The 15,016-nt window shown below is 54.9% G+C and overlaps 1 protein-coding gene across 1 annotated transcript in view; it reads right to left on the bottom strand.

Annotated features, from left to right (window-relative positions):
• TMEM120B (transmembrane protein 120B) overlaps nt 1-15,016 on the bottom strand; it is a 38,371-nt gene that overhangs the window by 2,722 nt on the left and 20,633 nt on the right. Inside the window, exons 3-8 of the mRNA XM_004709592.3 lie at nt 14,367-14,483; nt 13,584-13,643; nt 12,789-12,884; nt 9,944-10,033; nt 1,233-1,298; nt 610-671 (exon numbers count right to left, since the gene is read on the bottom strand). Coding sequence (XP_004709649.1) covers nt 610-671; nt 1,233-1,298; nt 9,944-10,033; nt 12,789-12,884; nt 13,584-13,643; nt 14,367-14,483 — 491 coding nt within the window. The remainder of the gene's footprint in view (nt 1-609; nt 672-1,232; nt 1,299-9,943; nt 10,034-12,788; nt 12,885-13,583; nt 13,644-14,366; nt 14,484-15,016) is intronic.

Raw genomic sequence — 15,016 nt, 5'->3', positions numbered from 1 at the left:
CGTAAGTATGCGTGCGGTCAAAGTATACCTTACACAGGTTATACGTACGCACGTAAGTATGCGTGCGGTCAAAGTATACCTTACACAGGTTATACCTACGCATGTAAGTATGCGTGCGGTCAAAGTATACCTTACACAGGTTATACCTACGCAGATATGTACAAGTATCACCAAAGTATACCTAACACAGGTTATATGTACGCATGTAAGTATGCGTATGGTCAAAGTATCTGGCAGGACACAGGTCAACTAGAAGGGCCATCCCTAAGGGGTTAGACCCAACTCCCACTCTCACCCTCCCCTACTGAAGCTGGAAGACAAAGGGGGTGCCCGAGCCCACTGTGTGCCTGAAGGCCCACCTGGGCTACTTGGAACCTGGGGCAGGGGCTGGAGGTGGGCAGGTAAGAGTTGATCTGAGGGAGAAAATAACTCTTCTCTGGATTTCCTCACATTCTTCCCAACCCCAGGCTGAGGCTTTCCCCCTGGGGTCACCTGGGGATAGCCCCCCCCGCCGCCCCCCCCACTCACAAAGGGCTCCTGTCAGTGAATGCCATCAGTGAATGTCACAGCAGCCCCTGCCTCTTGCCCCAGACCCAAGCAGACACTCACTCTGGAAAATGGAAAACGCGAGGAACTGATTGCGGAACTTCTGGTAAATGAGTCCGTTGGGCCTGGAGAGAAGGTGGAAAGGCCAAGCTGAGGTGGCTGTGGATCAGAAGTTAGGGACCACCCGCCCCGTCTCCACACCCGCCCCGTCCCCACACCAGCCCCACCACAGAAGGAGGCTTCCAGTCGAGTGGAGGGTGAGCTCGGCCTGGTTTCAAGCTGTGGCTGCTGAGAAGACGTGCAGCTGAGCACGCCCCAGGCAACGACTCTGCCTTCTCCTCCAACCCAGGGTCCCCTTCTTCCCATCAGAGCCTTGAGGGGCAGCCACTGTCCTCCCGAAGCCACGTGCCCAGCCGACTGCCCGTCCCTCTGCCGGCCCTTGCACAAGGATGCTCCAGGGGGTAGTGCACACTCAATCACCAGCCATAACTTTCAGTAACTTCTGCCCTTGAGAACCGCCCCCAAAATGCCGTCGCCTCCTCAGCCAGCCGGGTCCCTGTACCCAGCCCCTGGCCCGGCGGCAAACTCACAGGCCCCTACCTGTGGGTCCCTGCCCGCTCCTGCTCCCCCCCCCCCCCCCCACAAACACAGGTCCCTGGGGCTGGGCAGGAGGAGGTGGCACTCACCAAGTCAACATCACGCCTGACAGGAATGTGGACACGTAGTGGTGAGACACCCACCAGCCTTTGATCCTGGGAGAGGGGAGAGGTCAGGAGTGGGGAAAGCAGCGGGAGGCACCCTGGGGCCCCTGAGGGGTAAACCGTACAGGGGTTTCAGTGGTGGCAGAGAAGCTGTTTCTTGGGCAAGATAAGGGGGGGGGGTGTCATCAAGCCATTATCTTGCCTTTCTCAGTGTCCTGGGGTGCAAACCGCTAACCTCCTTCAACAGTGAAGGTCCCAGTGCTCCCTCCCACAGGAACGTCGAAGAAAGGCCTGGTGGTCCACTTCAGAGAACCCAGCTCTGGAAAGCCCTGTGCGTGCAATTCTATTCTACCCCACACGGGGTGCCACGCGTTAGAACAGACTCCACCCAACTGGTCACTTGACCTCACACACCAGGTGTAGATTAACCCACTCAACAGACACACAGACACTCTCGGACCTCCAGGGGCTTCCTGCTGCCCTTCCAAGTGAGTCCCAAGCTCCTCCCGGCCTCGCCCCACTCCCTGTGCCCCCATGCTAAGTGCTCGGGCACCCGGTCCTTCTGTTCCTTGGACCTGCCAAGCCTGCTGCCACCTCAGGGCATGGGTACCTGCTGGCTCCTGCTCAGAAGGCAAGTTTCAGATCCAATGTCACCTCCTCAAAGGGGCCGCCTCCTCTGAAGCAGCCACAGTCCCGAAGCCCCCCGCCCCATGCACACCACAGCACCGGCTCCCTTTCCTCACAGGGCTGGAGTTACTCTGTTTCACTTAAACATGACTTGTTCTATGTGTAATTCGCCTGTTACCGGGGCTCCCTCCTCCCACACACATGTACATTCCAGACAATCAGGGGCCTTGTCTTGTCACTAATGTGTCTGCGGCGCCTGACACAGGACAGGTGCACAGTCAGTGTGCAGAGTGAACGCGTGAAAACACACACATACACAGCTCCTCGAGCCTAGCGGAGACAGGCACCCTTCACCTGGCACTAGCCCTGGTGTGACTTCACCCTGGGAGCCCTGCCCCAGACCCACTGGCCCAGTCCAGAGGCTGGGGGGACCCTGTTCCCTCAGAGCTCCATGGACCTCCAGCTAGAGGCTTTGCCCCCCAGACAGGTGTGCTGGTCCTCACCCTCCTGAGGAGGGGAGGAGGAGGGGCCTCAGACCTTTAACCTTCAGAGCCCGAGCCTGCTTCTGGCCTGGCTCCCTCGCTCCCTCCCGGAGCAGGGCTGCCAGTCGGAAAAGGGAGGGCCCCCGAGGAGGTGCTGGTTCGGGAGACGAGATGAGCTGTGGCAGGGAAGACGTCCCTGCAACTTGCTTTTCTGCCCTGACGGCCAGGTCCGTACCTACAGGTCTGTTGCCTCTGTCCTCTTGAATGATACCTGACCCTCGCCAGCTCTTACTGTCTCCCTCCATGTGGCAGTGACGTCCCTGTGCCAGGGGGCGGCCGAGAAGCAGGGTGGCCACCTTCCATTCCACTGGCTTCCCCAGACCCTCAGCCAACACCAAACTCCAACCCTACGCGTCTGCCAATCTTAGCAGTTGAAAATTAGTGTGCTGAGCTTTTTCTTGTGTCGCCTGAGTGAAAAGTGGCTTTCAGTGGTCGTAGGACCGTCTAGCCCGAACCTCTGACCCTGGAAGAGAGGCCCTCGGTGCCTCCTGAGCGAGAGATAGCATGGCGTCTCCCTGCCCTCCTCAGAACAGGCTCCCCCTCGGGCCCGAGGGTGGGGACAGCACTGCCTAGGGACAGAGCTCAGAAGGCAGGGCGGGCGGGGAGGAGCGCCCAAGGGCAGCACAGCAGATGCGGGAAGAGTGCTGTTACACTGTGGGGACGGCAGTCAAGGCCCTTGCCTCTCGGCCCTCGCGCACGGCCCAGACCATCACTGAAGCCCTCGGCCTGTGAGTGCCCCTGGGAGAGAGAGGGGGTCAGGTCTGTACTGCCAGCGCTAGCAGTGCCACTTACACCGTGTGAGTGACAGGCACCCCCCAGATGTGCACAGTGACAGTCGAGGAGGCATGGCTGCTGAGGGCTGTAGCAGGCCCAGTGGCACCAGCATGAAGGTGACAGGAGATTTTTACAGGTGATAGCAGGTCCTCATGGTGACAAGCTAAGACGTCCGTCCATCGCTGCTTTGTCCCTCAGTCTCTACCCACCCCACCCTCAGGCCTGTCAAAGAGCAGTCTTCTGCCCAGCACAAGCAGTTGGCCCAGGTTCCTGACTCAGCTTGACTTGCAATCAAGAGGTCTCTGGGGAGACTCCTGGGACTGTGCACGGTCACACGTCGGTCTCCTGTCTGGGAAGCCCCACTCTGCCTGTCCCCTTTGCCCTGCTTCCCAGGGCTCCTCCAGGCTGGGCCCTCGCCCTTGGGGGACTCGGCCTTGACAATCGGATACTGGGCAGCTAGCTGGCGCAGCAGCAGCTTTTCATGGCAGAGCCTGCAGTACCCAGAGCTGCTCCGACAGATGCCATCGAGGATGGAGCCGCACGCCCATCTGAATGCCCCCAACCCCCGGCGCCAGGGTATCTGTGAGCTGATGGAGTCCAGATGCCATGCTCCTCACCCAAGCTTCAGGGGCTGCAGGCTCTGCTTTATGGGCAGGGGGGAAGAGAGTGGCCAGGATTCAGGGACAGGTGCCTGGGAACTGTGCCTGGAGAAGATAATCCACGGCCCTCCATGACACCTGAAGCCGGTCCTGGCTTGTGCTTTGTGTTACCTGCACAGGCGAAGAAATGGCTATGCTCTGAGGGACCCCAGTGCCTGCCACCCCTACCCAACAAACTGCTGTTGCCGCCATCAAAGTGGCTGCCGACTCATGGCGGATCAATGCATCACTGGGCTCTGCACCAGCCACCTGACGGGTTGCCGATCAGGCCCATGTGACCTATAGGCTTCTCCAGGCTGATTTTGAAGGGAGAGTGCCAGGCTTTTCTCCCTAGCTTTCTCTGTCTTGAAGCTTGTGGAAATTTATTCAACATCACAGCAATACACGTCTCCCGACAGACGAGTGTGACCGACATGTGGAAGCTACACACAAGATGCACACTGGCTGGAGCAGATCAGAGCTGGAAACACAGGGAATCCAGGACAGATAAATCACTCAGGACCGACATTGAGAGTAGCCATACCAGGAGGGGAAGGGGAAGGTGGTAGGAGAAAGGGGGAACCGATTACAAGGATCTACATATAACCCCCTCCCAGGGGGGTGGACAAGAGAAAAGTGGGTGAAGGGAGATATCGGTCAGTGTAAGACATGAAAAAAAAATTTATAAATTATCAAGGATTCATGAAGAAGGGTGGGTCAGTGAGTGAGGGAGGGGAAAAAATGAGGAGCTGATACCAAGGGCTCAAGAAGAAAGAAAATGTTTTGAGAATGATGATGGCAACAAATGTACAAATGTGCTTGACACAATGGATATATGTATGGATTGTGATAAGAGTTGTATGAGCCTCCAGTAAACTTTTTTCCCCAGGATTTAATGTTTTATTAAGGAAGCTTTTTTAAAAATCATTTTATTAGGGGCTCATATAACTCATCACAATACATACATACATCAACTGTGTAAAGCACATTTGCACATCCATTGCCCTCATCATTTTCAACCAGTAATTTTTAAATAAAAGACGCACTGGCTGGGAACTGAACCCAGTCTCTGCAGGTTGTTGTGTGGTGCTGTGACCCAGAGCAACCTCATGCACAACAGAACAAAACCCTGCCCGGTGCTGCTCCATCCTCAATGGTCCCGGTGCCTGAGCCCTTTGCTGGTGGCCACTGTGTCAATCCATCCACTTTACCAAGCATGATGGCCTTCCCCGAGGACTGCTCTCCGGACAGTCTGCAAACTCTGTAAAATAAAGTCTCACCCTCCTGCCTAGAAGGAGCACCTTGGCTGCTGCCTCCACACTGAGGACAGGAAGTGGGAAAGCCTCTCCCAAGCCGCGGGGGCCAGCCTCCCTACAACAGCCAACAGAAGCACCCGCCTCACTGTGTCCGTCCCTCAGTCACCTCCCCCCCTTACAGCGCTGGGACCCTGGTTTCTCGGGAGGAATCCCCTCACCCCCATGCCACACTTGGGGGGTGGGGTGGGGGAGAGAGCTGAGAGCGCTAACATCAGGCACATGTACTCAAACTCAAACTCACTGCCATCAAGTTGATCCTGCCTCAGACCAACCCTACAGGGCAAAGAAACCCGTGGGTTTCCGCGACTGCTAACTCTTTACGGGAGTAAAAAGCCCCATCTTTCTCCCTCAGAACAGCTGGTGGTTTCAAACTGCTGACCTTGTAGTTAGCAGCCCAATGCTTAACCACTCTGCCACCAGGGCTCCTTGAGCACATGACTTAGGGCTGGACAATCAAGAAAACTCTGCACCTCACTGGTCACTGTGACTGACCAAGGCAATGAGAAACCTGGCTCAAGATTCTAGCTGGTGGAGGAAGACCAGGGTGGGGAGAGGAGGGGCAGTGAGGCCCCTCGGACTGCCCAGCGAACCTCCCAGGCCCACGCACACACACAGGGAGCGCCCTTCTTGTTTAAGGCCAATGGGGTGGCTTCTTGTCATTTGCAACATCTGCAAAAACACTGGTGTATAAAGGAGCTACAGCGCCTCATCTCAGGGACCTCAGACACCACCACGGGACCCACTTTATCCTGGGGAGGCACCTCCCAGACTCCGGCCCACCCCAGTCCAGGCGTCAGGGTTAAGTGGAAACGGGCAGGAAGCCCAGTCAAATCCCCTCTCAGCACCACTATTGTGCGAAGTCCAGTGTGGCTCAGGGGGCTGGCCTCAGTCCAGCCCTGGGGCTCCATTCATGTCAACAGAAGCTCTACGGCAGCGGTTCTCAACCTGTGGGTCAAGACTCCTTTCCCGGGGGTCGCCTGATTCATCACAGTAGCAAAACGACGGTGATGAAGTAGCCACGAAAATAATGTTATGGTTGGGGGGTCACCACAACGTGAGGAGCCCTATGAAAGGGTCGTGGCATGAGGAAGGTTGACAACCACTGCTATAGGTGACTGCTGGGGACCAACCTGAGCTGCCCTGGATGCTTTAGAGTTGAGGCAGTGCCCCTCCCAGCTGCTCCTTCCTGTCCTGGGCTGGGCAGGGCGGACTCGGAGGCACCCTGCCTGCCCCAGGAGAACTCGGCTCTGAGGAGAGGCTGGGCATGGAGATGGTCTCCAGGAAAGAATGAGATGAGTCACAAGTCTGTGCCTATGTCGGACTACTTTACACTTCCCTTCCCCTCTTCCTTAACACCCCACAAGCTAGCCACAGCTTTGGTGGGCACCCCAGAAGCCTGCCCTGCCTCCAGGCCACTGGAAGCCTTTCACCTGCCCCAGTGCTGAGCCAGCCTGGAGCCTGCCACCCCAACCTGTGCTCCTTGAGCTTCTGAAAAAGGCCTCTGGGCCTGAAGAGACTCTGGGCAGTGCATTCCCTGAAGACAAAGGCTGGATTCTCTGCATCCCCGCCCGGTGCTGCACTCAGGAGATGGTCAGTGAATGTGCAGGTACCACACGCAGTGCTGGGAATGACAGGCTCAGGGACGGCCCTTCTGGGAGGCAGGTGAGACTCGGTTCTAAAGGCCTGTTCTTCCCCACTGAGTGCCCCTCGCCATCTTCCTTGGGGGCCCAGTCTTCCAGGGACCACCCCCCAACTCAGTCTTATTTCATTCTTTATAGCAAGTCCTACAACCTCAACCCTCAATTTATCGGACTAGAAAAAGGGCTGAGCACGGTAGCTCTTCCTGAAGAGAATCGGCATGCTGTCCCCTGAACACTCTCAACTCTCACGTGACCACTGACATTGTCTGGCCTGGGATTTAGTGGGCAGCTGTTGTCCCATTTCAGGGCATGCTGCTACTTGAGTAACGGAGTGAACACGGCCTCATCCCACCACCCCACCACTGAAGCATACGAGTCCTGGGAGCATACATGTCCCACGAATCGTGTTCACATTCCATTAAAAATGCCTGCCATGACTAAAAACACAGTTTCAAGAACCACAATAACAATTCAAAGCAGAAAATGACTTTGTCTTAAAAGGGTTCCCATGAGTCCAGCAGGAGAAAGAAGGAGGAAAGGGTCATTTCACTTTCTTCTCCCCCTGCCCCGACAAAGTGATACTGGCCTTACAGATGGCGGTGAAACCAGTGCTCTTCCCCCACCCCACCCCGCCCCCTAAAATGTTTACATTAGTTAAAAAAAAAGCGATTCAAAACTTGAATTGCAAAGAAATGGCTGTGCTGGGGGCCCATGGGTGTGGCTAACAGTGTGTGGTGCAGCTTCTTCCTCAGGAAGCTGTGAAAGGACACACCATACTGACCCAGCAGACACTCCATCGCACGCGTCCGAGAGAAACAGGCGCCATGGCGTCACTAGATAAGAGGCACAGAGCTGGAAAGCACTGCAATGCCTACGAGTGGAAGAATGGATAAAGAAAGAATCACCGGGGTACACAATGGACCACCACGCAGCGCTAAGGAATAGTCCTCGAGCTGGGAGCCATCCACGATACGATGAACCTAACCTGGAGGACAGGGAGCCGAGGGAAATCTGTCAACCACAACAGGGCACATATTATGGGAGGCAATTCTTGTAAAACATCAAGAGAAGGTTTTCCCACCAAAAGAAACATCCCGTGATGGCTGCCAGGGGTGAGAGGAGAAAGGAGGGAGAGGAAGCCACCAGCTAGCCCAGAGTTTCCCAGAGGTGACATTGCCCACGCCCTGGGGGCCACAGAATGACCCAGGAGGGCCAAAAAGGTAGGTTGATACTTGATACTAAAAGATGGACTGCAGTATGGAGGTCTTAAATGGCCAGCTGTGTAATGCTGTTTCTGAAAGGGGGATGGTACGCCAAACAAGTGCGGGAACCTATGGGCTAGCGTGTAGACAGGTGTTGACCGGGGTGAAGGGGAAGGCACTATACAGTAAAAGAGGGTGGGGGCAGCAAAGAATGTTGGAGGCAAGAGAAGACACTGGGGGTTTTGCCAGAGGTAAAGGCAACAGAGGCAGTGTATCTGTTATAGGCACAAGCCTGTAACAGTGGGGATCAATGAGTAGATGCTTGGCTGAGCAGGCGTGGGCGGGCGAGTAGAAGTTTGCAAGCAGCTATGTATAGGTTTCTTTTTTTTTTTTTTTTTTTTTTTTAACATTTTATTAGGGGCTCATACAACTGTTATCCCAATCCATACACACATCAATTGTGTAAAGCACATTTGTACATCGTTTCTCAAAACATTTTCTCTCCATTTAAATACCCGCTATGTATAGGTTTCACAGAGGATGTTCGCCTATGTGTGTTTATCTTTGCTGCTAATAGACCCACAAATGTGGGGGAGCATACAGGGGCAACGTCACAAAAACTTCTTAGACGTAACCAAACTCTTTGAAGGAACGAGTCGCTGGGCCCAGGGCCCCAAGACCATAGTTTGTCAGGTTTTTTTGTTTTTTTTTTTGGGGGGGGTGGTATAACACAGCTCACAAAGATACTGTTCTACCTCCTACTGTGCTGAGTAGTGACTCGGGTCTTAAAAGATGGTGCAATCACCATTCTGGTCTCTCCCCAGCTGGAAGGAAGAAGAGTGATGACAATCAAGACACAGGGAAGCAATGAGTCCAATGGACCGATGGACCACACAGACGTTGTCTCTAGAGCATGGAGACCAGAAGAACTAGGTGGTGCCCGGCTACCACCACCAACCGCTCTGAAAAGGATCACATTAGACGGTCCTGGAGAGAGTGGGAGTAAAAGTGTGGAACAAAACCCCAACTCAAAAGAGATCAGGCCTACTGGTTGGGTAGGACTCCCCGGTCCCCAAGACTATGGCCCTTAGTTACCCTTCATGTTTCAGACTGGACTCATCGCCGTGTTAGAATAATTGACCATTTGTGACCTTAAGGGCAGCATTTATCCAAGGACAGGGGGGAAGGAGTGGGGACAACAAGCTCAGGAACAGTGGCTAAGTGATGAGCACTGAGGGCTGCAGTGCACGAGCTGAGCCCACCCAATCCTTGGGAGACACCCACTCTTGTTACCCTGAATCCACCCTCCTAACAGTACCCCAGTTTTCCTCTGGGGACCCACTCCGCCTCCTGATACTCGGCTGCTTCTATGCTTTTGAGGGGAATTTCAAGCTAACAACAGCTATCAGGGAGGGTGTGGGGCTCAGACCTGGCCAATCGCAGCAGAGCATTCTCTGGCCACAGTAACTGGGTCCAGGACCAGCCTGTGATTATGCCAGTACAAAAGGGACCCAGACTCTTAGGATGAAGAAACATGTCCCCCATTCCTGGAAATACTAATGACAATCCTGGGGCTGCTGGGTGCCCCCCCCCCCCACACAAACACACACGCACACGCACACCCTGCCCACACGAAGTCTGAGAAGAATGACAACACAGTCCAAGGCAGAGATGAGAGATGGAATGAAACTGGTTCCTGATAACCCTGAGCATCTACATCAAGCCTTATCTAAAGCCAGGACCCAATGGGCCCGCTTGTTCTTTGAGAGGAGAGAGTCATTTCCATTGGTGCTAAATCGGATTGAACGCACACAAGTGACGCTGTCACAATAGGACCCAAGGCAGCTGTCCTGGACCTGAGCAGTCATGGATGGATGCCCTGGGTCCCCAAGCAGGGTGACAGCCCTTGACCTGGCCCCCTCCCCAACAGTCGGCCCCCTCGAACACGCCCCACTACCTCGAGCCATTGCTGATGAGAATGCTCTCCCGGATCGTCAGGGTGCAGTAATACCACACCAGCAGGAAGTTGAAGACTTCGTCTGTCACCCTGTGTGGACAAACAGCCCCGTGGGGCGGGAATGCGGGTGAGCATGAGAACCAGGGACAGCAGCCCACCCCACCCCACGACCAAGGTCTCCCCAGGTAGATGCTGGCCCTGGATGCCTCAACTGGCCGCCAGGAAGGCAGGGAGCTTGCTGCTCTTCCCCTCGAAGGACAGTCGCCCTCTTCAAGCTCCTTTCCAGAACCTACCTGCCCTTCAAGCTGAGGTTCCCCCTCCTTCCCTGCCCACACCCACCGCCCTGCAACCCGGTAAATTCTTGAGGTCTGAGCAAACGCTTGGCCAGATTGGTTTTCTACATTTGAGATGATGGTCTCACGGAACATCTCGGTCAGTAGCCGTATCATAGTTCACCACCTTGTATGTTCTATATCCTATAGAATATTGTATGTGCTATATCCTAGTTGGTGATTAGCGTCTGAGGTCGATAATGGCTTATGAGCAGCCATTATCGATATAACTATTGGTCTGTACTCACGAAGAGTATGCGAAAGGAGACCAGACTCAAAGAAGGAACTAGTCTATAGGACTAAGTCCACATGAGCCATGGCCTCGTCAGTCCAGACCCTGGAAGAACTGGATGGTGCCTAGCTAACACGGCCAACCATTCCGATGGGGTCACGGTAAGAGCAGCCTGAGAGAATGGGAGAAGACATCAAATCCTTATAAAATCCAAACTAACTGGACCAGCAGAGAATGCAGGGCTCCCTGAGCCTGTTGGCCTGAGATATTCAACCTTGAATTAAAACTAGGCCTTGAGGTTACCTTTTAGCTCAGACCGGCTTAGACAATAAAAGACTATCATCTGTGAGTATGGTGCACCTTTAAAAACCATCCTTTGGACAGACGGGCTGTGTTGTGACCCCTGATGGAGACCCACCCTGGCCTCAGTCTTGCCATCTGTAGAGTGGGAGGCCTGGTCCCCTAATGAGATGTACTGGAGGTGCCGCCTGGGTTCTGCTGCTGATGAGTATGAGGTTCCCACTGTGGCTGCGACACACGGCCACCCATGTAGTGAAGGGCAGTGACGTCTGCCCTTGGAGAGGGCTGGAAGTCAGCAGCAGCTTCGTTCCGGGGACCCCAAGGAGAATTCACCTCCTGCCTCTTCCAGCTTCCGCAGGCTGCCACCTTCCCCGGCTGGCCACCATGCTGACCTCTGCTGTCCTCCTCACATCCCCTTGACGGACTCTGCCACTACTGGCCCCCTTTTGGAAGGGCCTGGGGGTTAGGATCATTTCCATAGCTCGTGGCCCTCAATTCACATGCACTTTTCAAGTCCTCTTAGTCTTAGAACTTGGCAACACCCCACAAGTTTGCCCTTGGAAGGCCCTGGAGTCCCAGCATCAGGGAAAACTGGTTACGTATTGAGAGAACTTTCGCCTCCTTCCAGTGGGGCGCGTGAGCAGGGCATTCCTGTCCCACAGCCTTTGCCCTCTAGGGGAAGGTGCCAGGCCTAAGGCAGCAGGCAGGCACGGGCCCAGGGCCGAAAGCAGCCTTTGTTTGGGCATACAAGTGGGCAGACCAGCAGCTGGACTGCTGGCCAAGCGCCTGCCAGGAAACGAACTCTTGACACGTGGCTAGATGCCCACGCTGTACTTGGCCTTCTACTCCTTGGTCCCTATCCCCCAGGCAGAAAAGTGGGTGCCAGAGGGAGAAATGAAACCTGCTGGGAGAGTGCCACATCCCCCACCACCTCACCCTCCAGAGCAGCCCGGCCTCGGCCAGCTTCAACAATAACCATCAATGTTCTCGGCGGCACCACCAGGACCCAGGGCCCGTGCCAGGCCCTCACCCCGAGGGTTGGGGCTCAGTTCAGTTCATTACCACCAATAGGCTGTGAGGTACACTACCATCACCCTCCTTTTACAGAGGAGGAGACGGAGGGTCCCAGGGGACACTGCCTGTGAGCCCTCGGGCAGTGACAAAGCTTGGACTCAAACCCAGGCTGTCTCGGCAATCTTTTTTTTCTCTTAAACTGAAATATAATTTAGATACCATAAAGCTCACCCTTCCAAGTGTACAGTTCGTTGCTTTTCAGTATATTCATGTAGCGGCACAACCAAAATCTCACCAACTCACTGCCACCGAGCCAGTGCCGACTTATACTGACCCTACAGGACAGGTTGAACTGTCCCTGTGGGTTTCTGAGGCTATAACTTTTTACAAGAGGAGAAAGTCCCGTCCTTCTCCCTTGGAGCGGCTGATGGTTTCGAACTGCTGACCTGTGGTTGGGAGCCCAATGCATAACCACTGCGCCACGAGGGCTCCTGTACAGCCAAAACCTCGACCTAATTTTCACACATTCTCATCACCCAGAATAAAACACTTTGTCCATGCATAGTCAATCCTTGCTCCCCTTGCCTCTACCACCTGACGACTTTCTCTATGAATGGACTTGTCTTCCAGGACATTCAGACCAACAGGATCCCACAACGCATGGCCTTCCGTGACTGGTTTGTCCACGTGGCACAATGTTTCCATGCTGATCTGTGTCCGAGCATGGACAGGGACTTCATTCCTCTTTGTGGCTAAGGCATGGATCCACCACACTGAGCTGCTTCGTCACCACGACATCTTTCCAGAAGCATTTAATAGATGCTTCCTGGATAGCCGTACAGTGTAGGGAAATGGCCCTTTTCCCACCCCACATCTGATCACAACAAACTGCAGAGGCAGGAGAGACCCTGGACCTCTTGCTGCTGGCCTTCAAGCCAAATGACCCCTGGCCCCCCTGTACCATTACCTGTAGTGAAGGACAAACCGACACGCCACAGCACCAAGCAGCAGGATGATGGTCAGGTACAGTTTGAACTTCTCGTACTCGTCCTTATAGGCGAACCTGCCCCCACAAAGCACCGCGTCACTGTGATGGCCCCACCCACCCTCAGACTCCTGAGTCGTCCCCACTCTCCCACCCCACAAAGGAGAAATCCAGCCAACTTTCACCCGATTCACAAATGCCCACTGCCACCAGGCCCATTCCGACTTGCAGACCCTCCTGGGTGGGAGAGAATCGCCCCCTAGGGTTTCAGAGGCTGTCAATCTTGACAGGAGTAGACAGCCTCCGTTTTCTCCAGTAGATCACAATAAAAAGTTTTAACAAGAAAAATGAATGCTGACGCTCAATTAGGGAATGAGGGTCAACTACTCAAAGGTTCCCAAGTGTCCAGACTCCTGGCTCAGGGCTCTAGGCCTGTAGGGAGGGTAGCCGGGGGCCAGAGAGGTGGGGGGCTCTGTCTTCAACCCCACTACTCTCACAGAACGCCTTGGTCCACTTCCCTTGAAGCCAGATTGACTCAGGGTGGGTGAGACCGCCTGTGGGAAGTATGAGGGAAGGCGTGGAATTGAGGGGGGCTGTTCTCATGGGAAACGGGGATCCTGTTCACCCAGTGTACTGGCTCTGAAAGGAAAGAAAACCTCCCCAAAAAGCTCCCCGTGGAGAAGGAAAGGGCCACAAGGACCCAAAAGCCTGAGCCCCACTGTTCAGGTGTTTTTATTTCTGTCCAGTCCCCACACGCTGGGGTCCAGGCATACGTACTTGGCCTGGTTGCTGAGAAGGGTCACATTCACGTTGCCCAGGACCAGGTTTAAGTAGAGCCTAGAAGGAAAGATCTGTGAGAACCTTCTGGTGGGTTGAGTGGGGTCCCCCTCCAAAAGACACCTGCATCCTCGCCCCCAGAACCTGTGCATGTGAGCTCACTGGGAAAAGGGTCTTTGCAGATGTACTTGGGCATCAGCTTGCAGGTGACGTCACCCTGGATCTAGGGTGGGCTCTGAATCCCATGGCCAGTGTCCCCATGAAGCCAAGGAGAGATTTGAGACTCCGAGCACAGAGGGAAGAAGCCATGTAGAGGCAGAGATGGAGTAACACAGCCTGGTGCTCAGGACCGCCTGGAGCCACCAGAAGCTGGGGGAGGCGAGGAAGGGCTGTCCCGTAGAGCCTGTGTCAGGATACACCAGCTTGCTGTGAGGACACTGAGAGCCCCCAGCACAGTGGCTTGTATACAGCGGGCCCTCAATAAACCAGTGTCCCACTGGGAGTAAATGACCTTCTTCTTGACTTGAGGGTGGTGCCAGTCAGGTGGCAGGTGCTTCAGTCATTTCCTGCTAAGAGGCGTCCTGGGAATGCCCCACTCATTCCACATGGTGAGGCTGAAGTCCCCTCATGGTCTGGGGCACGGTATGCCGGGGTACTGACCCTCTGTTCCCTTCCCTCACTCTCCTCTTTCCCCTCAGCCTCAGAGTCCCCACAGGGAGTGGGCAGTAGGGGGACCGGGAGTTCGAGGCCCAGGCAGGAAGGTAGTAAGTCCCTGGCTCCTACCCATTCTTCTTGGGCAGGTAGGCCTCCATGTCGAAGAAGATGTCTTGCCGCTCCTTAATGTTGGCGCCCATCTGCTGGATAAGCTCTGCCTCCTCTTGGCTGGCATGGCGCTTGTACCTGGAGGGGCACAGGAGAAGCAGGGCAGGAGTGAGACTGGAAAGAGGATCTAGATGTACTGGGGCATGCCCACCCCCACTCTCTCCCCCATCCTAATGTTTCTGGCAACCTGGGTTCTCCATCTGTCCTCTCTGGGCCTGACTCTGGCCCCTCCATCTGTTCTCTCTGGGCTTGATTGTGGGGCCTCCATCTGTTCTCCCTAGGTTTGATTCTGGCTCTTTGCTAGCTTTATGACCTTGGAAAAGAACCTTTTTCTACCTTATTTTTCAAATCTCAAAACAGGGGTAACGCCTCCCAGACTACCTCCCAGACACTCCATTGTCAGGATGAGAGGACTGGACGTGAGATGAAGCGTCGAGAGAGGACTCTTCGTGCACAGGGCCAGCTCACTGGTGTTGGCTGGGAATAGCTATTCTTCCCGCCCTTTGCCAAGGAATGGCGTGAAGATGGCCACAAGAGTAGGCAGGGAGGCGTTCTCAAGTGCAGCAGTTAGCGAGTCTTGGTTTGTTAGCGAGTCCTGGGTGAGATTTCAC

This window comes from Echinops telfairi, unplaced genomic scaffold (genome assembly GCF_000313985.2).
Source record: "Echinops telfairi isolate 266 unplaced genomic scaffold, ASM31398v2 ScPeMD7_7412;HRSCAF=8450, whole genome shotgun sequence".
Lineage (NCBI taxonomy): Eukaryota > Metazoa > Chordata > Mammalia > Afrosoricida > Tenrecidae > Echinops > Echinops telfairi.
This window is presented reverse-complemented; position numbering and strand designations above follow the sequence as displayed.